At 46.9% G+C, this 24,201-nt stretch overlaps 2 protein-coding genes across 5 annotated transcripts in view; one reads left to right on the forward strand and one right to left on the reverse strand.

Moving 5' to 3' along the window:
- Positions 1 to 5,559: 5,559 nt before the first annotated feature.
- On the reverse strand, positions 5,560 to 18,807 carry SYT11 (synaptotagmin 11). Of its 2 annotated transcripts, none has more exons than XM_068414496.1 (4): positions 18,670 to 18,807; positions 13,676 to 14,499; positions 10,878 to 10,998; positions 5,560 to 8,635 (listed from the first exon to the last, which is right to left on the reverse strand). In XM_068414496.1, the coding sequence occupies exons 1-4, from the start codon at positions 18,701 to 18,703 to the stop codon at positions 8,325 to 8,327; spliced, it is 1,290 nt and encodes a 429-aa protein (XP_068270597.1). In that variant the 5' UTR covers positions 18,704 to 18,807; the 3' UTR covers positions 5,560 to 8,324. The 2 variants fall into 2 exon arrangements, with proteins under 2 accessions (XP_068270597.1, XP_068270596.1); XM_068414495.1 differs by having other exon boundaries at positions 5,560 to 8,638.
- A 552-nt stretch (positions 18,808 to 19,359) lies between these two features.
- The window catches only part of LOC137671137 (GON-4-like protein), a 30,735-nt gene continuing 25,893 nt past the window's right edge, over positions 19,360 to 24,201 (forward strand). For all 3 annotated transcript variants that reach the window (XM_068414490.1, XM_068414491.1, XM_068414492.1), the window contains exons 1-3: positions 19,360 to 19,805; positions 22,266 to 22,427; positions 23,141 to 23,337. In XM_068414490.1, coding sequence (XP_068270591.1) covers positions 19,436 to 19,805; positions 22,266 to 22,427; positions 23,141 to 23,337 — 729 coding nt within the window. In that variant the 5' untranslated portion in view covers positions 19,360 to 19,435. The remainder of the gene's footprint in view (positions 19,806 to 22,265; positions 22,428 to 23,140; positions 23,338 to 24,201) is intronic.

Here is a 24,201-nt window from a genome sequence, read left to right on the forward strand (position 1 = left end):
GCAATGGCAGCAATGGTCAGAAACGGCAGCAGATCTGGCCGTCGGCAGGTTTCTGTGCTAGCTTTCATTTCCATCTCTTGGTCAAGGCTCTCCACGACCAACTTTGACCCACTTCTCTGCATAAAAGTAGCTCTAAGGGCCTGTGGGCATTTGCCTCCACAAGATCCAGTGAGATGCAAGAGCAAAGCATCAGCATCATCTCAACGGCTTTATGGTAAACAGTCAATAAATGACCATCAGCCAGCAGCATCCTACAGGTCACTAAATGTGGCTGGCACGAAGCCTGTTGCTAAAGCAGATCATGGAGAGATGGTCCAACTTTGTACAGCCTTAATAAAAACTAGTCCAAATGAAATGGCCCCTTTCTAGGCATTGGTGGGCTATTTGTGTCATCCCATGGAGGCTGTTCTCGGGGCCTTCTGAAGGCCTCTGATGTGTTCACATCGCTTCTAAACAGCAACCAGCATAAACCCCAAATGCATGGATGTAGGGGAAAACAAAGAATTTCATTGCTCTTCTTACCAGGAATGGGTAGAGAAGCATGTTGCAGCTCACGGATCTGTGCAACAGTCTTGGACAGAGAAAACACAGGTTTCTGAAACGTGAGCACCTCGCCATTACCAAAACAGAGCCATTTTTTAATATGAAATGTCCCCAGTCCTTTTACACTGACAGCCTGAGGCTGGAAAAAAAAGAGAAGGGCAAGCATTTGTAGGTTGAAAAACAGAGTGAGGAGTTGTGAGAGCTTGCAAGGGGGGGTGCCTTGTGCCCTGCCAGCTCCTGGTGGAGAATACTTTTGCACACCTCAACCGGACATTTATTTCTCCATTTATGTATCTCATATACATAAAATATATATTTTACGTTACTAATTTTTTAAAATTTATTTATTTAATGTCTCTCAATTTATGGAGAAGCTGTTCTTTGGCACATTTGTGGCAAATTGTAAATCGCAGTGCAGTTCTGGGAAGAACAACGGCACTTGCTGGCACAGGGCTGCCAAGACCCCTGAAGCCACCTGGGCAAGGGGAGGGGTAGGGTAGGATCCCACCTCTCTCTTCAGGAGCTGTTGCCGAACATGCTCAGACACACTGCTCCAAATAGTAACGACATCTGGAAAGCAAGGGAAAGACACGTCAAGCTCTAAGTCAGCCAGCTCACATCCCCTCAGCACATCTGTAGACAAAGATGTGTCAGATGCAAGTGTGCTTCAACAAGCCTCCCAAGATAAACCCATCTGTGATACAGGCTGAAGCTTTGGCCTCGGCCTTGTTGCAACAGGACATCTTTCCCTTCAGGGCCAGCTCCCTGAGTGTGACCCAGTGCCGAGGGAAACCCGTCCATGGGACTTCCACCATGGCAAGGGGAGGGTGCTGCATGCATCAGACTCTGCGGGACTCGGGGTGTCCCGAGGGGCCTCCCCCGCAGGGACCAACCCCACTTCCCACAACGATTCGTGCCGTTCATCTTGTCTGCAGTGATGCTCGTCAGAGAGCTCCCAAAGGCCTTACCGTGGACGGAAAGCTTCTTGAGGGTGGGAAACGTGACCGTGCTGTAGCCGTCAAGCTTGCTACAGAGCTCGATGTTGGTGATCAGCGCTTCCAGGTTCGTCATGTTCTTGCTTTGGGTCAGCACGCGAGGCTGCCAGGGGAAGGATTTTGATGTCTCCTGCTGGGAAACACCCCCTCTCCGATGCCCTCGCCTGTGCTTCACCAGACAGCTCCCGCACTGTCCCACCGCCTCCCTTAGTCCTCTGCGTCTCAGGTACAGGAGAGACTTCTCGTGTCCCCTGGAGCTGCGAGCTCGCCGAGGTCTCGCAGGGAATGAAGGGAAGGTGTGGGGCGCTAGGTTACGGCGAGGAGCGGCTCTGTGACACGGCTGACGTCATAGAGGGACACACCCACACCACCCTGCCACTGCGATCTTACAATTCTTTCTCCAACATGATTAAGTGCCATTTATCCGTCATCTAAATAGTTACAGGAGTGGGGGTTTTATGTAAAAGCTTACTGTAATGGAGACTTGAAATAAAAACTGCCTTATGGATCAAAGAAAGGGGTACCATTGCGTACTGATTGCCCGCGTCTCCGAGGGTTCACGTAGGTGTCAAATGGATGGGAAGAGAGAGCTTTTCAGTATTTCATCTCCCCGAGGCCAAGCTCAAAGCTGTTTATGCTGTAATTATCCAGATCTGCCCACAAACCGTATCCATCACCAGGAATGAAGAAATCTCAGCTAAGAAGGGTCTGACACTGCCATAGTCAGCGTGTGTGTGTAGTTGAGCAAATTTGCCTGTTTACTGTCCGCTCCGAGTGTACTAAGAAAATCTTTCATATATTCTGTGCTGCTGATAGAGATTTACTTTGCGTGATTTAGTTACAGGAATGCAAAACTATAACAGCTCCTTGCTGTTAATAAAGGACAGACTTTTGCTGAGATAACAAGAAGTTGTTTACAAGAGTGCAGAGCTGGTAAAATTTAAGATACGCGGAGGTTAATTACATGTAAGTGAGAACTAAAAAGAAACCAAAACCTGCCCAAATTCCTGCTGAATTAAAGCAGCAACACTCGTGTCACAAGCCTGGAGGAGTGAAACAAAATACTACACAGAAACCAGATGATTAAGTCGAGTATTTGAGTCACGGGCAGCTTGCTGATGTGCTGTTTTACACCTGTATAAATCCGGTTGCAAGTAAGTTTCCAAGACTGAAGCTGAATGCTCCTGAGCTGTCCCTTGCTCTGCAGGACACGCCAGCTACCTTCTAGTTTGTGCTTTGCCACAGCAAATGAGGTCCAGCCCTTCCCCTGTCCCAGCTGAAATTAATGTGTCCTGAGTATGTTGTGAGTTAGGACATACCTCACCCTTCTCAGCCCAAAGGTGCTCAGCATTCCTGTGCCTCCCTGCAGGAGTGTGGGGAGGGGTAAGACGCTCTCCATGCTCTCAGTTATTTTGGATACACTTCTAGTATGTTTTTCCCCAACAACTGGCTGCTTTTCTTCAGTGATAACGGGATGTCCCGAAGTGGCTATTGAGTCCTTTGAGATGACTCATTTCAGGACCAGATGAATTAATATGCTGATGTATGCGATGCAACAGGTTCTGTGTTGATGTGGAGTCTAAAAATTGTCTATACGGGCCCTTCCATGTTGAGAAGAAGGGTAGAACTGTTGTGCAATATAGTAAAAGGAGGGTTGTTGTGGTTTTTTGGGGGGGTTGATTTTCTGTGTTGTTTTCTTTTCCTTGGCATTGCCTTTTCTGCCACTTTTCTTACTTTCTACTTATTTCTTGGTATGTTTTCCTTTTCCTGTCCCGTTTCCCATCTGGCCCAATGGAGACAGTATCTCCCCAAGACTCATGTACTTTTTGCAGCACAGAAGTGAAACCAGGGGTTCAGACACAGCACTTGCAGACGTCCAGGCGGGTGCTACGTTACAGACCTGCGGTGCGCAGGCACGGTGGCTTTCTGGTGCTGTGGGCCCCGAGAGGGACTAGCTGGGCTTTAAATGGTTATTGGAGAAGACTTTTCACGTTTCGACAGTAACGGTGTTAACGCTGGGGCCCTGTGACCTGTCTGATGTGGTGGAACGGCTCGTTGAATGCTCGAGATCCAGTTGCTGCACTCACAGGAGGGAGAAATAAGGGCACTCTCAAGCCCCTCAGAGGGACCCGTCTGATGGCAGCTTCTTCCCTCTTAGCGCAGTCCGGCCAGTTTGGCGCTCGGGAAGGAGACAGAGCTGTTCCTGACTCTGCCTGCTCAAAGGAAATATGGAAAGAGCCCTGCCCCAGCGTCTGCCATCGAAAGTGAATCGCATTGCTGTGGCAAAACGACTCGCTCCTACGGGGAATCGGGTGAGGCAGAAGCTGTCAGAGGAGGAAAGACCCAATTGTGCTGAAAGCAGTGCAAAACCCTGCTGGTTCAAATGGCACCAGCACCGGCAACAAGGAAGGTGGGAAGAGAGTCAGAGCTGAGCTTCCATGCTCTCCACAAAACCATTTCTCTTTTCATGGTTTGACAAACCCATTCTGTTTGCCTTTTTTGCTTTTTCTTATGCAAATTCTTTTGTTTCTGTTTCAGCTGAATGGTGTAAGAACCTGAAACGGGACGTTTGTGAAAGGCATGCAGTATTAGATGCAGAAGCCAAGCAGAGAAGGATGAAGAGAGATTTTCTTTCACATCTTGCACAATAAGGAGGAAATAATCAGCGACCGTGCGCTTTGGCTGAGCAGTTTTAGCCAACTGCTCTCACAACTGCGGTTATTACCATGATAAATAACTGAAAGTGGTTAAACACTGCGATCAATCGCAGCGCAGAGAATGATGTAATTAATGGTAAGCATAGGTGTTAAAGAAGCCACCGTGTCTTGAGTCATTGAATGCACACACAAGTCATGGGGATCACCACCAGCGTAATCTCGGTGGCTTCTGGTACTTGTGTGCGTTCAGCACCTCGTCTGACTGCCACTGATGAGCGATATAGTGGAACTGCATCACCAGAGCGGGAGTCAGATCCAGCTAATTAAACTTCTCGAGTGCTGCAGCCGCTCCTTCCTCAGCAGCACTAAAATAGCTGAGAATGTCACTGGTGAACCTGGTGACAGGAACGGCGTCTGCTGCAGTTTGATCGTTCTCATCTTTCCCCCGGAGTGAAGTTGGAGTGGTAACTGCGGTGTATTTGTGTTAGAGAAGGCATGCAAGGTACTGCAAAGAGTGCGCTTTACACTCAGTGTGGAGGGCAGGGAAGCTTGTGATATCCTTACCTCTGGTGCAGAATCGTGTGTGAAGAGCTGCAGCACCGGCCACGTTCCTTTTGCTGGGACGTGAGGCAATCTTTTTGTAAAGCTTGGGCTGAAGCTGTCTGGTTCCTTGAAGATGAGACCTGAGGCTTCTTTTGAGACACCTAAAACACCTCTGGAGATTTGTCCTTTGCTACATGGGAAGCTATCAAAAAGAGTGAAGTACGGCATTAAAGTGCTTGCTGTAGTCTGTGTTGCTGGGGAAACACAGCTCCCTGCTCTGCACCATTTGGCATTTTCTAGACACGGCTTTGTGCCTAGCGATATTGTTCTGCGTAGTGCTGATGGGGAGCTGCAGCAAAGCAAGTCACAGAAGCCAGATCACTTCAGGAGAGACTGTTGCATCTTGCACAGAGCGAGATGGACAAAAGTGTTCCCGGAGAATCCAGTTTTGACTAGGAATCCAGAGATGCCTCTAAATTACACGCTAGAGTCAAATTGCTTCTTTTTTTGCCCATCTACTGTCCTCTTTTTTCACTTAGATTCAGCTTAGCTAATGCATATCCATTCATGCCCAATTATACCAAATCATAATGCTGTATAGATTACTGGCAGTTTTTGTATGTGCTAGTGCTTAAGTAATAGTGTTACACTTAATTTGCCAGGATTCTGTCATGTTTCTTTGTTTCTTTGAGATTTATTTTGTGTGTGCTTTTCCTGGGAACTGTCAGAGCAGAAATGCAGGTTTTTAGGAATAAAATCTTACAGTATTCAGTATAGTCATGTATGCGTTGCCTACGGTCAAACATGGCACAGTCAGCAGCTAAAGTGATTTAGTTTTTATTTGCACTCTCAATGTGCGTTAACAAATTCAACATACAAGATAGCATTACATAATGTAGATTAGCTTATAGCATTATGCAGTTTCACACATGTTGAGTTAGGCTTTTTGCCTTTTTTTTCTTTTTTTTTCCACACAAAGTTGTAACTGTCCAAGTTAATTTTACAATAGAAGACACAAGGTAAAGAATAACCACACCTGGGAGATTTTACAGTGAGTCCGCCGTCACTTACTGTCTATTTTACGTTTTAAAAAATATATATCTGCACATCTTCAGTTTCCTATTATTCCAGAAGAGTGTTGGAGCTACTCCTATCTGCCCGATAGCCTAAGTCTATTTACCCTGAGCATGTTTCCTTGACAAGAAGTTCATCTTTCCTTTTCAACTAAAGGAATCTTAAGGAGATCACCTAGGCTTAAGCATGCTTTACACACCGAAGGGAAAAAGAGGGAACTTTGTTGTTGCTGTTAGAAGGTCCCAGTCAGACGGGACTGGGTTTGGAGCGGTGTTGGAAAGCATGTTCCGAGGAAAAGTTGTGACAGTTGCTAAACTTCAGCAATACAATTGCTTAGTGCAAAAACTAGGATTGAAATAGATCTACAGCAATTTCCAAGGGAGAACTCGTTCTCTGGTTTGTGGCTGGGAGCCACTAATAGAGCACGAGCTAGAAAGCATTTAAGACAAGGATAAAATCTGCCGTTACCTCAGGCAGAAATCCTCGTAATCAGGATCAATAAAGCACGAACAAAGTCCACGCTTCTGTCTGCCACACAAGGCTGAGAAATAGAGAGCTTCAGCTTCAACGCGACTTCTGTTGCTAAAAAGACACTCTGCCTGGAAGGAAGTTTCAATGAGTAACCAGCTATGAGTGAGAAAATTCAGCTTTCCAAAAATAATTTCTTAGGAAGAGATGCCGAAGTATTGCCAACTAACAAAGTGCTGACCCTTCGCACAAAGAGCCCTCTCAGCAGCTCTTGCTCTACATGATGGCTGGAGAGGAAACAGAGTAAGACCTGCTCAATTCTACTTTCATTAGTACGAAGGTGGAAAGGATCATTTTTCCAACAGGACTCTAAAATTCAGGAGTCAAGTCCCATAAGTAGTTAAATGATCTTAAAACTTTGTAATTATAATACATTATTTACACTCCACAGGGCACAGAACAGACTGGCTGCCTGGAAGCCACGAAACGTTGACTGAAAATTTGCGGTCTTCTACCTGCCTCTTTGCAAGCTCACTCCTGCTTCAGGTTTCCATTGGAGAGTTCAGAAACAATTTTAATTTCTACAGCCTGTTGTAACTATTTCCGCTCAGTTTACCAACACTGTTTACAATCAATTATTTGCTGCCAATTATCATCCTTATATCTTTCCTGGCTTGAATGTAATAAGAAGCCAAATGGAGTTACTCGCCAGGATGTCGCTGTCTTGTACAAAACCAGTTCAGAGGCTCATGTGGTCACCACGAGATCCAATGCAGCTACTTCCAAACTTCCAGTTGTGGAACTTTATGAACTTCTGCTCAAAACTACTGACGATTCAGGGTCAATAGCCCAAAGTGCTACAGGTCACACTCATCAAGTAACGTTCTTACACTTGAGAGGTGGTGGTCAGCACATCCTACGTCTCAGAAGTCGTTCACAATCTAAGAACTAACTCAAGGTGCCTTGAAACTCTGCAAATTAACTTCTCAAAGAGTCCGGCACATTTTGTAGTGACAGGCTTTGCCCTCTTTACTCCTTTCTTGAGAGCTGGCTCTTAGGTAACACCAAGATCATACAGAATGCAAATTCACTCAAGTATGAACGAAGGGAAGCTTTGTAATTTTTTCACTTAAAGCCTCTTCCCCCAAGATATTTTCCTATGGCAGGCATGTTACGCCATTAACAGAACTTATCCATCATGAGGAATTTCACATTTAATGTTTAAAAATATCAGGAAGATTTTCCTTACCAATCAATGACACGTCAGTTTTTGGTTTTTTCTTGGGCCCTTCATGCACAGACGAGGGTAAATAAACCAAAATAGAGCGGAGTTTCCCCAATTCTGAGAGTCTGTGAGATCATGCCTGTGCTAACTTCCGTGTGGCATAAGCAACACCGTCAGTTTGTTGGCGTTTGAATTTTAGATGCCAATCTTTGATGTGCCCTTACGGCTCCACAATAAGTACATCGCAACGGCAAGTATTTCAGTACCTGACAAGACAATTATTTCTTCTCTGAAGGAAAGTGCCATTTCCCCTGTATTTTCCTTTTGCGCTAATAGTGCAGAATTCTAAACCACCTTTCTCTGGAAACGTGGTTCGTACTTCCAGAGCAGCAAAGAACAGAACTGCAAGAACCGATGGGCAGGCAAACTAACAAGAAACTAGAGGTTAAACAGCAGAATTCAGAAACTTTGGGAGAAGCCTAATAAAGACAGGCCAATCGTGGTGAATACCAGCAAAGACAGTTCGGCACAAACACAACTTCCATAGTGACAGATAATTGTATTAAAACCTGCAACTTGATATTGGTAGTTATACTAATTTCAGTTTGTATTAGGCATGCAATAGCGTGATTACACTGTTATATATAGTCGTGGTATCTTTTTTTTTTTTTCATTTAATGCTCTTTAGAATTTTAGTGCCCTGCAAAATCACATCACTAGAGAACCAATGAGCTGCTGCTTCTTACGAAAGTTTAGTTCTACAGCTAAAACAAGGTTTAAGTCTGTTCTACGAGTCGGCTGTCACTGCCGCAACCTCTGCTAGTATTCGCTCAGGCTGTGCCATTTGGCAACTGGCTTTCTAGGATTCTCACACACCTCTCGCCAGTGTTCCACACCACCTGCGGTGATACTGTGCGCTCCCAGAATCAGCCGTCCCACCACTTCGTTTTTCGTGGTACGGTCGAAATCGATAACTAGAAATTCAATGCTGATGTCAGGAAGGAGATCGACGGGGATATCGTAAATGAAGGATTCGTTGAAGACAGGATTCAAAGTGCACTTCTTCACGTGAGTCTTCTTCTTTGCTATGCGCTTTCTTCCGTAATAAACATTCACCTTAACATACGGATCTGCTGGAGAAGAGAGAGAGAAATAGACTAATAACACAGCCCAGTAACGCTCCTGGAAGTAATGGACAGGGTTTAGCTTGCTGAACTTGAGCCAGCTCAAGTAAATGATGACTCGAGGCTGCTCACTCCAGCTCCCCCAGGAGGGGGGGGCATTGTTGGCATATTTTCTCATTGCAAAGCAACCAGCTGATGTTAGCAGTGCAAGTTCTTTCTGAGTTTCGGAATTGGGGGGGAGCAAGTCACATATAAACTGCTGTAATTAATCCTAAAAATACCAAACAGGTGGTAAGGTCAGTGCCTGACTGGCCAAAACTTTCACTTTTCACTGTCATCTATAACATGATATATTTTTACCCTCTTTCAGGAAATAGCACAACAAAGCATTAAAACAGTTTTAATAATTTGCAGATGGAAAACTTTTATAGTGGAAGGTACTGAAAAAGAAAGTTTAAAACCAAGCCTTCATTTTTCCATCAGCCTCACTTTGTTATTTTATCAGTCTTTTATTTTATCGGCTTGTTATTACTTATCAGTCAGTCATTATTTATCAGTGTTATTTTATCAGCTCGCTCTTCATACGGATGCTTGTTTGGGATTAAAATTAAGATGCCAGTGCTTTTTTTTTTTCACATAACACAAGTTTTGAAGCTGGATGTCACTTGCCCAGCTGACGCCGGCTAATTTTCACTTTTTTTATCCAACTGAAATGATGAGCTTATGCATAATATAAAGATCATATAAAGAAATTATGTTAGCCTTGCAAGATTCAGCAGGTAGAAGAACAGTTCCTGAAAAATTTATCCTCTAATTGGAGACCGCACATGGAAAGACTTTTTTTTTTTTAATTAAGAAAGAGTAAAATTTAAGGCCTACAATAGAGAATTAAGCCTAGTCCACATTCTTTCTGAGGTGTACAGGAGAAAACTGCAAAACCAGGAATAAATTTGCTATCAGTCAGGCTATTATTGAATCTCAAGTTGATTCCAACCATTTTCCCACAATCCTGAAGGAAACTTGGCTAAGGGGATTCAGGAGTCTGAAAGGCCAATGGCATCCTGGGGTGTATTAGAAGGGGGGTGGTTAGCAGGTCAAGAGAGGTTCTCCTCCCCCTCTACTCTGCCCTGGTGAGGCCGCATCTGGAATATTGTGTCCAGTTCTGGGCCCCTCAGTTCAAGAAGGACAGGGAAGTGCTAGAGAGAGACCAGCGCAAAGCCACGAAGATGATTAAGGGGGTGGAACATCTCCCTTCTGAGGAGAGGCTGAGGGAGCTGGGTCTCTTTAGCTTGGAGAACAGGAGACTGAGGGGTGACCTCATTAATGTTTATAAATATGTAAAGGGCAAGTGTCATGAGGATGGAGCCAGGCTCTTCTCAGTGATATCCATTGACAGGACAAGGGGCAATGGGTGCAAGCTGGAACACAGGAGGTTCCAGATAAATATGAGGAAATACTTCTTTACAGTGAGGGTGACTGAACACTGGAACAGGCTGCCCAGAGAGGTTGTGGAGTCTCCTTCTCTGGAGACATTCAAAACCCGCCTGGATGCGTTCCTGTGTGATATGATCTAGGTAATCCTGCTCCGGCAGGGGGATTGGACTGGATGATCTTTCGAGGTCCTCTCCAATCCCTGACATTCTGTGATTCTGTGTAATCTGTGCCTGCGAAATAGGAAAGCCAGAACAGCTGCTCTTCGCTTCAAATAGCAGAACAAAACCAGCGAAAACAACAAAAAAGAAAAAACAAACAGAATTGTTTCTAATGTTATACGAATTTATTCCTCTCTATTCTGAGTCTATCCCTCCTCTTTTTTACGCTTGCGCTCTTTCACCCTCCTCTTCTAGGGTTTGAGGTAGAGGCAGCAAGCAGCAGTCGTGCCGTGGAAAAAATGCTGCTAAGGGCAATGATGAACGACAGCAGCTTGGAGGCACAAAGCCTGCAGAGTCTGGCCAAAAGCGACATGGAGATCTGCTGAATTTGGGAAATATTGTCCTCATAAACAAACCAGATGACGCCAGAAAGATGCAACTGTTGGTCTCGCAGCGGGAAGGGTTTGGTCTCGGTTGTATGACCATCTGTTGGTGAGTGATGGATCACTCGGAGTGATCCATGGCCCTCAGAAAGAGTTTGAGGAAAAAGTGTGCAAACAAAGAAAATCTTCAGATAAGACGGGTGAAAAGATCTGAAAGTGAACTTGGTGATTTTTTTTTTCTACACATTTAGAGCTGGAGAAAATAGCTTCTACCTGAGAGGCCAGTGATATCCATCTTTGGCAAATGTCTGGCTTTCAGCACCACGACGGTCATTCTCTGCGCCACAGGCTGGTAAGACAGGGAGACTTGCAGCTCCCCCCTGCTAATGCATTTCTGTGAAAAAAAGAAACAGAAAGAACTTATTAGGACAAGATGGTCTTATAAATGGGGCAAATGTTGGAGGTCACCAGAATTGCCTTTCCCTGTGCTAAATGCCTAAAAAGTTGGAAAATTACATGGAGGTCGTTTGAAGTGCCTCAGGCAGATGGAGCCTCTGGAAGAAGGAGCGAGTGGCATAAGATAAATCGTCCTGTGCTGTTCACCCTACACCTGTGGAGCACAGTAAGCATCACCACAGTCTCTCCCCTTGATTTCTGTGTTTCCATGAGGGCAAACCTCGTGGGCAACTTCTGAGAGAAGCAGTGGCTGTGGCTGCCTTTTGAGGTCTGCTACCAGAGGCATCTGTGGGTTTTAGGAGCTTAAGTTTCATGGACTTTTGGTGGAGCTTCGATGGCCGAGCACCTCAAGTTCTTTAGGTGTGCTTTGACAGTTTCACCACCAGTTTAGTCTGCAAAGGTACAGGCTGAAAGAAGATAAAACCAGATCTACTCAGTTAAACTTGCTGTATATCCTTTCGAAGAGTAACATAATATTAAGATAATTAGTTTTGGTTTCCAGATGGTGTTCATTAACTTTCATTGAGATGGCACTAATTTAGATGAAGTTCATTTGCTATCGAGGCAAACAGTATTAGCAATGGGTATGAAACGGTGCGGTGTCAGTAACACACCGACAGCAGAGCTATTGCAACAACTCGAGTAGCTGCCTGCTGAGGGTTTGACTCTTGGTACTTTGCCCTCCTCCTGCCCCCATCGGTGTCTGGTACTGTTAACCCAGCAGAGCAAAGGGTGTCGGGGGGGGCCCAAATGAAGGAATTTTTCTCATTTCAAACTGGTGAATGTCACACTAAATGCTCTGGCGATCACCCAAGAGGTGACGCTGTTCTTTCAACTGCTGTTATTCAGCCGAGTGGGAAAAAATGGTGCGTGTAAACTTAAACACAGAAAATGTTCATTATAATTTTGGTGCTTTCTTTTTCTTTGAGCAGTTCCTGTGTGTTTAAGACAAGTTTTCCAAACGCAAGGAATGAAGGCTATTGCTGCTCATGTGAAATTTTGGAAGGAGAGTAAATACATGAGCAAGTTCCTGGCCCCAGAAGGGAAATATTCAGAACTTTGGCTCCTTGGATACCAGAATACAACAGCCAGAGAGAGTACTGGGGGGGCAGAGGGGTGTATGTTGTTAGAGTTTTGGGGTTCTTTTGGTCTGAAGTACTTTAAGGCAGTTACTTCAAAATAATTTGCATTCTTAGATTGTCTGTTAGAAATTATTGGGAATGTTCATGAGGATGGGATGTACACCTTCACTGGCTTGGATCCACGCAATAATTTACGGGGGTTGAAATGCAATTCTGTATTCCAGATTTTGAACCTTCCTGACATTGAAAACTTTGTTCAGTAATGGCTGTTTTGACACTGTGGAACTACACAGAGTTTCAAGAATGCACACCTGAGACCAAGATAAATCTCTTTTTGATTACTAATAAATGCTAAATAATTTGCATCCTTGATTAAATCTAGCGTGTCCTTTTTCCTCTATTTTTCATCTATTACTTCCAAGTGATACAGTCAACACACTGAAAAGAGCACTATTAAAAGAACCTAAACCAGCCACTTGTTTTATCATAATGTAAAGCATCCCAAGAACCTAAGAAAAGCAAAATAATTACCAGAACTCTGGTTTTGTTGGGATTCTTTTGGTTTGTTTTGCATCACTGACATAGAGTCTCCTTTAAATAACTTTAAAAAAAAAAAAAGTTCAATGTCCCATATAGTAGAAAAAACTTTTCAAGTAAAAAAACTGCCACTCTAGGACGTAATGAAGTATTTTATAGAGCCCAGCAACAATTTCCAATACCTTAAGGCAATAAGTGAGCCCAAATGCCTTTTTCTATTGAACCTGAAGGATGGGTAGCAAAAATAAACTAAGCAATAAAATAAAACTCTTAAGTACCACCTCATCCTCCTACCTGAGCATAGTGTATTTTCTGAGGACAGAAGACATCTTCCCCAATGAAAGCCTTAATATCTCATACGGATTGCTCATCTTTCTGGTTTACAGCACTAGACACTGAGAGTGGGATTCATTTCACCTGAATTTTAGATGTCTAAATTTGACAAAACCATCTGAGACACACTTTGTTCTCAAGTGAGAAAAAACAGAGTTATCTAGGGTGGGATTCATCTGAGCTGATTTAGCCATCTGCTCCAGGACAAGAGGAATCACCTCAGACTCTGCTGCGTTGATGGATTCCCACTTACAGCTTACAGTAACAATTCACATGTAGATAATTACAAGAATAGGCGTCTAAAATGGTCAGACCAGACAAACTTCCCTCTCTAAGTGATCTAACAGAGATCACATCAGCTCTGTTACTTAGAGATGGGGACTTTGCCTTTTTTCTTGGCATCATCAGTTACAACATTCATCATTTCTGTGCCTAAATAGTGACCGTGCCGTATCAAATCACCATAACCACAGAGCAGAGAACTGCCTAACTGAAAGAGCACAGCCGTATAATACCAATAATATGTATCTGTGGAAAAATGGGTTTCATGTCTCAGGATTTTTAATATTCCTACTTATTAGAACATGGAGGCTCCCAGATCAAAAGCACCGGGATCAAATACAATGCAAGGAGTCTTGTGTCACACTACATGAAGCGACTTACTTGTATGTTCCTTTTGAGGATCTCCCTGGTCAGCTGAACCTTTCCAGTGCTTGGATCCACCCCTGCAAGGGGCACCATGACCTCTCCGATAACGTCATCTCGAGAAAAGCGATCGAAACTCAACACGAGGAAGTGAAGCACCAAATCCTGGAGCTGGCTGTATGGGATCCCATAGAAGGTGAAGGTTTCATCAAAGACCGGGTCTAGCGTCTTGCGAAGTACACGAGTCTTCACTCGATGCCTTTTATCTGGAAGAATTGTCATCTTGATGTAAGGGTCAGAGCTCTGAGTGTGCTCATCCATCACTGGCAGGCCGTGAGCCTCCTGGATGGTAACTACCAGCGCTTTTTTAGGGAAGTTGTAGTCCACTGAGAAAGTCAGTTCACCCAACATGACGTCATCCCCTGGAGAAGATGGGGAGGAGGTTTTACTTCCTGCTGGAGTGAGGCTTTGATCTGGACTTAGTTCATCTCCATAATCTACTTTTATTGGGAGCTGGTCGACGTGGGGGGCTGCACTTGGGCCATCTGGAGCCTTGTCGGAGCTTATTAAACCAGATTCAGCAGCATCCACCAAGAGGTTTCCCCTTCCAGTCTCCTTAGGAGTGCCATTCTTGTCTCTCCGGATTCGGTTGATTTTCTTCTTGTTACTCAAGGTCTCCGGATAGATACTGATGCCTTTCAACATGTGAATGAATTTATACGGTGGGGTTTTGTGCTTCTTTTCTGCTTGCTGGTGACAGCATGTCCACACAAAAACTGTTACTGAGACAGAAACCACAAGGACGGTAGCACCGATGAGGCCTGCCACAACTGGAGAGACATCTGCGGAGAGACAAGGCAGTGAGGAACGAGCTCGTACCTTTGTGATGGCCATGCCCCGCCGGGGCCAAGCACGGCTGCATGGAGATCTATACGGTACTATCGTGTTCTTCTTAATTCAATGATCTTGGTATCAAAGCTTCCCCAGAATAAAAAATTACTTGCTTTAATTTATCTTTTCCCACATGGGAAACATTTTGCACTCCTAAGGCATGCCTGACCTGTGTTTCATGTGCTAAGAATTTCAAACAGTTGATTGCCTTATGTTGCCAAATCAAGCTCCCACATTACCAGCACCTCCACAGGAATATGGTTTCTTGATTTTCAGGATTTACAGGAAGCATTTTTTTTTTTTTAATGCCCTGTTCAGAAACATTACACAATTCGATTTTAAAAACAGGAAGGAAGTCATAAATATGGCCATAACACCGAATCTGGAGTTATCCTTTATTAACAATTTTTTTTAAAAATCACTTTGGCCTCAAATGGTTGATTGTTTTGTCTTAGCCCCTCACGGCAGGTGTGGGGCCAACGGTATACACAAGATGTCATGTGGAAATCCAATGTCATGTCCAAAACAAATGGACAGAAAATCCAGTATTTGGATTTAGGGATTATTTGATATTTTCTAGAGCTTATGTCAACTATGGAATGACAGAATTGTTTTGGTTGGAAAAGACCTTGAAGACCACCAAGTCCAACCGTTAACCCAGCACTGCCAAGGCCACCACTAACCCATGTCCCTCAGCACCACATCTACACGGCTTTTAAATCCCCCCAGGGATGGGGACTCCACCACTGCCCTGGGCAGCCTGTGCCAGGGCTTGACAGCCCTTTTGGGGAAGAAATTGTTCCTGATCTCCAACCTAAACCTCTCCTGGGGCAACTTCAGGCTATTTCCTCTCGTCCTATCACTTGTTACCTGGCAGAAGAGACCGACCCCCCCCTCCCCACCCCCTCCTTTCAGGCAGTTGTAGAGAGCGAGAAGGTCTCCCCTCAGCCTCCTTTTCTCCAGGCTAAACCCCCCCAGGTCCCTCAGCCGCTCCCCATCACACTTGTGCTCCAGACTCTTCACCAGCTTTATTGCCCTTCTCTGGACTCGCTCCAGCACCTCAAGGTCTTTCTTGTCGTGAGGGGCCCAAAACTGACCCCAGGATTCGAGGTGCGGCCTCACCAGTGCCGAGTCCAGGGGGATGATCCCTGCCCTAGTCCTGCTGGCCACACTAGTGCTGACACAAGCCAGGATGCTGTTGTTGAAGAACAGTACTATGTCCTTCAGCAATGACAAGCCAGAATGAAAAAGCATTGCGTTCATTTTTAGCAACCACACTAGTTATTTTCTATTTATAACGGTTGACTTTTGAGAAGTATTACCAAGACACAGAATGAAACCAGTAGCGTTGAGCTCCCCGGTACATTATATTGACTCCCTCCAGCAATTCCAGTCAAGGGCCACCAAGATGATTAAAAAGTTGGAGTGAATGGAGAATGGAAAACAGATAGAAAATGAGGAGAGACCAAAAGAGCGGGGTTTGTTCAGTCTCAAAAGGAAAGGAAAAGGGAGAGATATTTTTGCTGTCTTCAATTTCTTGGTGGGAGGTTATAGGGAAGGTAGAACCAGGCTCTTTTTATAACTTATTATTGTGTTACTGGTTTAATCATCATTAAAGCAATTTTTTTTTTAATGGAAGCAAGCAAACATAAAGCCCTCTAGCCCTAGGTCTTTTTCTTTACAAATGGTACAAACTGCTTCCATAGTAAAAGGGAAAACCAAAAATCATTGTCATGACAATCATGGCAATAGCTAAATGGAACAGCTACTAAAAAACGTAAGCTCGTCTGATTTTCCTGTCTTCATTCTGTACCATAACAGGAGAAAACAATCTCCCAACCTCATACTTGATGCTATAGAGAGCACCTTGATTTCATATTTTCCCTGTTCTTTCCATATTACTATTTATTGAGGTTAACAGGCAAGAAGACAAGACTGCCAGACTATAATCTGAATATCTGCCAGGCTCAGGGAAAACTGTGATTTTCAAGAGAATACATCTCCTTTGTGCAAAAATAGCAAAATCACTTTTGGTTAGACCGAAGCCTTCCCAGACTGAAACTGGAAGTCTTTTGCAATGGGGACTGAGTAGACAGATAAATCTGTCTCAGGCCCCACTGCAAGTATAGCCTTGGACTGAATTAACTAAAGCCAGAAGAATTCATAATATTAACAAAACACCCCCAAAAAACCAAATTTATTATTATTTAAATGGCGCAAGTGGCCTTTAATAGCTCATCTGAATACAACTCAGCCATATACAGATATTAAAAGCTTCAGTGGATGTGCAAAAAAGCACAAATGCTGAAACTCCTTTCTTATTCTGATCTCTTTTTTGTGTGCATATGGTTTGTTTCTATTGTGTCTTCATAGAATCAGCTCTTGCACCTTCATTTCCTGCAGATCTGATGGATAATTTTAGAAGAAGAAACCAGCAGTCACACTAGAAAGCATCAAATAAGTCTTTGTCATCTTTCTTCCATCAAATTATCTTAACTCTGAAATTTGGCTCCCATAATTTTCTGTAGCAAAGAGTTCTTCAGCTTAATTACGTGGCATGAGGAAACAAGGGCTTTTATTTTGAGCCTGCGCCAACCTCATTTCACTTGATGCCTGTTCTTGCCTTAGAGGAAACGGGGAGCGATGGTTCCCTACTCTGTGCTGCTCTTGACACCCCTCTTTTCCTGGCTGAAGACTCCTCCTTATGTAATCAGTCCATACACTCATTAATCCTGTCTCCATAATTCCTTACGGTTGAAAACGTAAAGCTGCCTAAAACCAATTTTAGTCAAGCTTTTGCAACTTTCAAAGCACTTCAACTATGCCCAATGTCCATTTTAAATGGCACCGCAGCCTGTCTCCTCTCTCAAAAAGCAGAACCACGCTTTTTTATCCAAACTTTGCAGAAGAGATCTTTGTTCTGTTGTGATGCTAGGATTTAACTGAAACAAAACCAACTTTTTGGGATATGGAATTATTTTTCAACTAATGAAAAATCATTGAAAACTTCCTTTTAAAACTGATGTTTGCTAATTATACCCTAATGGCTAATGGTGGCTAATGGTTAAATTATGAGAGCACGTGGCTCCCGGATTCCAGGAGACAGAGAATGTAAAAGGAAAGTAGATACATTTTACATTAGATAAATGATATAGTATGGAGAATTATTAAATTTAAAGGAAATGTAGTAATTGTGCTTTAACTACGGGGCCTTATGGTCTGAGGGGAAGGTCAGTCAATTGCTGGAGGACAGAAAGAAGCAGCAGTTTGAATCTTCAGGACTGGAGAAACCCAACCGACACAGACACCCAACGCTGCGGTACCAGCCCTTGTCACCCACCGGGCTACAAGAAAAAAAGCATCTTAAAAATTAGCGAGTACCAACTCGGCGGAGTTATTCCAGCGGCGCCCCAGGGAGCCGCGCCACGTCCGTGCCCAGGCTGGACCGCGGCCGCACCGGCCTGGCTCCGGGCCTCCTCGCCTCCCATGATTTAGCAGGGTTTGTACCTTCTCCATCACCACCCAGGCGCTACCGACAGTCCCGGGGCCGGCTCCCGGCTCCACCGGGGCCCGCCCAGCACTCCGGCCCGGCCCGGTTGTACCCCCCGCCCCGCCGGTCCGTGGGCGGCGTGACGCCCCCGCCCCGCTCCCCAGGCCCGGAGGCCCGCACCGCCGCCGCCCGCAGAGCCCGTCTGCCGGCCTCCAGGCCGCCTCGGCAGGCCCCGCCTTGTCGGGCCGCCGGTGCCGGTGCCGCAGCCGCCTCAGCCCCCGGGGAGGCGCGAACAAAGGCCGGGGCGCGGCGCGGCCCGGCACAGACATCACGTCATGCGGCGGGGGCCGCCGGGCCCGGCCGCGCACCTGCTCCCCGCGGGCCCGGGCTCCGCTGCCGACGGCCGGGCCGCGGCCCCTCTCCCGCGGCGAGCGCTGGCACCGCCCCAGCTACCGGCGGTGGGTGTTGGCTGCCGCCGGGGAACGACGACCGGCCCGCGGGGGCGGAGGGGGACGGTGCCGTCGCGGCTCGTCTCCGCGCAGCGAACGGGGCCGATGGCGCCGCGCGGGGCCTCGCCTGGGCGCTCCCGGGGCGGAGGAAGGGGCCCTCCGCGCGGCCCGGCCCCACTCACCGAAGCCGGGATGGACACTGGTGATCTCCGCCATGGCCCAGCTTAGGCCGGGGCAACCGGGATTGCGGAGCCCGGTGCGGAGGCGCCGCGGTACCGGCCCCCGCCCGGAGGATGCTCGCAGCCCGGGATGCAGGAGCTGCCGACTGGTCCCGATGCGGCGCAGGCCCCGCCCGGCCCCGCCCGGCGGCCCGGCCCGCCTCCCCCACCCGCGGCGGCCGGCCCCGCCCCGCCCCGCAGCCGCCCGGCGGTGACTCGGCAAGTGTCGGGGCTCCGGCCGCGCCTCCCGGGCCACGAACCGGGTGGCAGCAGAGCGTGTGCGTGGGCTCGCGGGGCCGATAACCCCGTTCCCGCCGTGAGGGGACGGCACCGGGGCCGATGGGCTCCGTCGGGGAGTGCGGGCAGCAGTACCGGGCAGGCCCTCCCTCCCGCACAGGAAGACCCTCTGAGGCGGCGGGGAGTGGGGGGACACCGGAGCTGGGCAGCGGGCGCCGCGCCTGGCGCCGTCGCCCAGCAGAGATGGCGGCGGCCGCGCTCGCCCCCGCTGCCCCGCCTCGTCACGGCGGGACACTCCCCCCGCACCCCTCCAACATGGCGGCGGCTCCTCGCCCCGCGCGCGGCCAACATGGCGGCGCGGCGCCTGCGTGGCGGGAGGGCCCCGCGGCGCTTCCGCTTCCTGTGGAGGGAGCGGGACGGGGCGGCGGGGCCCGGGCCCGGGCGGCGGTGCCCCGCGGCCAGCCGCTTTCCTGTCTTCCAGGTGGGCGCCGGGATGTCGCTCTCGCTGAAGATGCTGCCCTGCAAGAAAAGGAGAGCGGCGGCGGCGGCGGGGCCGCAGAGCCCGCGGGAGCGCGGCGGCGCCGGGGAGGACGGCGAGCTGCCCGGCGCCGGCGGATCCTCCTCGGCGGGCGCTGCCGATGGCGGCTCCTCCGCCAAACTCTCGCCGGTGGCCCGAGCCTGCGGATCGCCCTCCTCCGGCCCGAGCGTGTGGAGGGGCCCCGGGGAGGCCTCGGTGAAGGGCGGGAAGAGGCTCCCCGTGAGGGCGGCCCCGGGGTGCGGGCAGGAGGCGGCGGGCACGAAGGAGGCCTGCGCTGGCGCCCAGCTCCCCGAGGGCCTCGGGAGTCCCGAAGCGGTGGCGGAAGGTAAAGGCGTGCGCTGCCCGTCGCGGTGTGTGTGTTAGGGGGTGTTGGGTGGTTCTCCACACGCCAGTACCCCGGCTGCCCCCCCAGCCCCTCTCTGCTGCCGGTGTCGCCTTGGTGAGCTCTGCTCCTCACCGGGCTCAGCTGAGGGAGGCGTGTTTATATAAAGCTTCTCCTTTGGCTGCTTAGTTTTTGTGGTGGTTTTTCTTTTTTCTGAGGTGTTACAGGTTAGCAGGCGTCCCATTTTCAAAGTTTGGACATTTTCTTCCTTTAAAACATTAGAAAACTCTTGGAGAGCTTAAGCCGCTTGCCTCTAGCACTGCTGAACACTGAGTGCTTCTGAAGTTGGTTTTTTTTTAAATTTCCAACCTAAAATACACAGTGTTACAAACTTGCACACATTTTCCCAGTCTTGCCCCTACATTTAATCTTTTATGGCCTGTAATAGCGATCAGTCACTTTCACAGACTGTGAAAATTCATATTTCACAGCTTCTGTATGGTGCAGGGTACGTTCCTTTCAGCTAATCTTTAGACAAGTCTTTGTAAATCCAGGCTTTGATTTGAAACAGTCACCTTGTGTTTAGTTTTTAGAAACAAATATTTGGCTAGTGAGGTGTGAGACTGGCGAAAGCACAAGCTGCTCCTTCCAAAAATACTGGTTTTCAGAGTTTTTTGTCCACATTTGCTTTCATTCTCGGAAGGTAATTCTTTCAAGCAGTCGGAAAAGTAATCGAGAGGGGCACTTGTGTGGGGCTCTACTGTGATCCGATGCAAGTACAACTTGTGTTAATATCAAAATTTGTTGTGGAACGTGAGTATTTTGGAAGTTTGTGTAAAAAGCCTGGGTGAACTTGGCTTGCTCTGAGGTTCCCTAAGTGAAAATGTGATGTACAAGCTTGTGAGGGAGAGGAGAGGTATTCACCATCACTGATGCTCATTTTGTAGCTCCAGTCATCTTTAAGTCTATGGAAATAAGTGATTGTTCTCTCTTTCCCCAAATTGCCTGTCCTTTTTCTCCTTTTCCTGGCATACATCTTTCTCTCTGAGTCAATGAGATTGGAGAATTGATCTGGCAAAAAAAAAAAGCGTGGGAAGTGTGGGGGTGCTGTTGTTTTTCCCTCTCCCACCTGGATCAACTCCTTGATCTGATCTACACAGCTACACAAAAAGCTGTGCCAGCCCAGAGCAGCAACTGGAGCTGGTTTTATTGGGTGACAGTGTGTTTTCATCCTGGCTTAAGATGTTTTTTAACAATCATTGTAAGCCCATCTAACTACAGGCTGCAGCAAAAAGGGACAGTGCTTCCTCGTTTCCTGGTGAAAAGTGCTGTCTCTGGTTCTCATGCTGCTGTGATTAGGTCACTGATTTGACTGAAGGCTGATTTTGTATCAGGAGAAAGGGGAGTGGAACAGGGATCGGTTCACAGTTGTTTTCTAGGAGTGCACAGAGCAGGAGTGGGAAGGGTACGTAGCCACCCCTGTCAGCAGTCGAGTGGTTTTGACTTGGCCCAAGGTGGCTGTGAAACTGCATCCTAAGGTTGCAATCAACTGTCCTAAGGTTGCAGCCAACCATGCTGTTGTAGCTGCGAATAACCTGTCTGGGTGAAGGAGTGCCTGCCCCTCCCTGTTGATTTCTGTTGTTGCAGTTGTGTTTATACAACAGGGAGTACAACCACGTTTTCAACAAATCATCAGTTTTTGGCAATTGGATCATTTGACAGTGTCTTTGTTTAGTCCACACCCGGGACTAAACAGTAAACAGTTTTTCTCTCACCCAATGTCCCTTCCCCGACTGAGGAAGGGAATTGGGAAAAGGAGGGAGACTCGTGTGTTTGAAGTTAAACAGATTTAATAAAATAAAGAAACCAATATCAGTGACAACACAAAACACACAAAATTATACTTATCTATAGAGCACTGGCAAGCTGCTCCAGGAACAGCAAGTGTTGGGAATGAGGAAGAGAGGAGAGCAAAAAGAACCCTGCTCCTCCCCAGCAAGCTTTGCCTTTTGTAGTGAACTTGATGTTAATGATACAGAACACACCTGTTCGCCAGCCTGGGGCAGCTGCCCTGGATTTAACTGCTCATGGCCCTGATCCCTCTGGCTGGCCACAAACTGAAAGAAAACTCTAACAGAAACTTGAGTCTATAAATTTTATCCCATGAAACCAGGACAGACAGGAACGGTTTTGAGTGTAGCTGGGCAAAACTGATAGTGGAGGGAGCAAGACTGAAATAGGTGGAGGTGGGGGTCTCTGCCTGGGTTTGTTTCCAGCGGGATGGGACTGCTGCTGCGGTGTTCACTGTATCTGGGTCACTTTCACGGGCTGGGTTAGACTTGTGCAGTTGATTTAACAGATTTGAATGGGCCACCATAAGCTTTTGTAATTGCAACCTTGTAGCCTTGCTCCTCTGTGTCCCTGTGGCATGTCTGACTACAACTTAGTGTATACTGTTTACAGGGAAAGCGCCTAAGCTGTATACAGAGGTGGAAGTGAATTCACAGAGAGATCCGTATCTGACTGAAAACCAAGCTGCAGTGCAGGAGTCTCCAGTGAGAAGTTCTTCCCAGCTGGCTGTTAGAAATCCTACCGTGATGAAGCCACTGAAGAACACCAGAGCTGGTGAGTGGCCCCAGCAGACTGATGAGGCAAATGAGGATTTGGGGCTGGTTATTCTGTTGGGTAAGCTTTGTGCAAGGAGCAGACCCGTGACTTGATATGGTAGATGCAGAACTCTGCAGTTGTGTACACCACGGCAGGAACTGTTTAGGTGTAACCTTTTTTGAAGTTTTCATCCTGTGCTCCGTAAATCAGTGGCTAAATAAATCTACGCTGCGATTTTTGGTGACTAAAAACACTGCTTTCCTTCAGAGGAAGCCATGATTCTTACGTTTCCCTGAGTCAGCAAAACAGCGCCGCTTGGGAAACACTTCAAGTCCCGGAAGCTGTGATCTGCTGTTGCTCTATGGTGTCTGGAGTTTTGCAACTGTTTTAATCTTGCTGGCATACTTAAAACACCTCCTTCTGGAAAAGGTGTAAAAAGGCTGCTGAGACCATTCTGTAAAAGCAGTCTAGTAGAGGTGGCAAATACATAACCTTGATTTGCTTGACTAATGTGACTCACTCAGATCCTGCAGAATTTGAATCCATTATTCAAAAGACTTTCTAGTTCTCATTGCCATTTCCATTTGAGTGATCTCCTTATCAGCTGTTGGAAGGCTGCTGCCACTTCAGTATCTGTAGAATTGTACCTTTTTTTTTTTAAACTCATACTGTCAGAATGTGCTGGATGTGAAGTATCTGAATTTTTAGATTCCGTTTTTATTAATTTTCAGAGGAGCAAGATGGAGAAGATATTGAGAGAAGGAAGAAGAGGAGGAAGGCAACCAAACGGAAAAGAGAAGGGAAAAGCCAAGAAGAGGAGGGATCCTTGTCTTGTGACATCAAGCTAGATGATACCCTTGATCGCACCTTAGAAGATGGAGCCAAACAACACAACCTGACGGTTGTCAACGTGCGAAACATCCTGCATGTGAGTGCGGTGGGACTGTGACAGGGAACGGTGAAGTGCCCAGCTTTTTAAGAAAGTGCAGTCTAGACTTCAGTACTAATGGTAGCACTCGATTTCATGAACAAGGAAGCCTCGGTGGGCACCCATGTCCTAATCTCTCCTATAAAAAGCTATAAGGAGAGAGTTGTGTGGTGTATGCGTAAGCCACCTGGACCTGGCTTTGTTAGTAGGTGTTGATCCCTGACTTACGTTTGTTTACAGTGGCAAATGGGTCTGTTTTACTGTACTATAGTAGCAGTAGCAGGAGTAATTGAACTGAAATGCATGCTTCTGGTTCCAGATGAGGAGATGTAAACTGTGAACTCGCTGTTTCTTGTTTTGAGTGAACTGTTTCATGATGAAGCCCTGCTGGAATTCTAGTGGTGCTGACAGAAATGCATTACCCTTAGTTAATGACCCCAGTCAACCTTTTAGTCCATCACACAACTTCCAGCTAGAAAGGAACTGCAAGAAGAGTATCTGTGCTGTAACAGCTGTGAAGTGAAACTCTAATTCTCTACTAGTATGAGGGGTAGATTTCGGTTTAGCCTGTGAGGAGGGTCTGGAGAGCAATAGTATTTTCCCATAGGATCAAAAACTGTGCTTTTTTTTTAAAAAAAAATCTCAGATATTTTTCCCTTTTTGCCATCCCTGTGGCAAACAAACTGGAGACTGCCGTGATTCTTTCAGGCAGATTCACCAGCTGATTTTGTGCAAGTGCCATAAATTAACGCCTTTCTCTGTCACATGGCACTGTGGGAGGGCTGTAAATATCTCACAGTCGCCTACCTTCCCTGGAACCTTCTGGTGGCATTCAGGAAATGTGGTCACAGATACTGGGTCTCT

Source organism: Nyctibius grandis, chromosome 17 (assembly GCF_013368605.1).
Source record: "Nyctibius grandis isolate bNycGra1 chromosome 17, bNycGra1.pri, whole genome shotgun sequence".
Taxonomy (NCBI): Eukaryota; Metazoa; Chordata; class Aves; order Nyctibiiformes; family Nyctibiidae; genus Nyctibius; species Nyctibius grandis.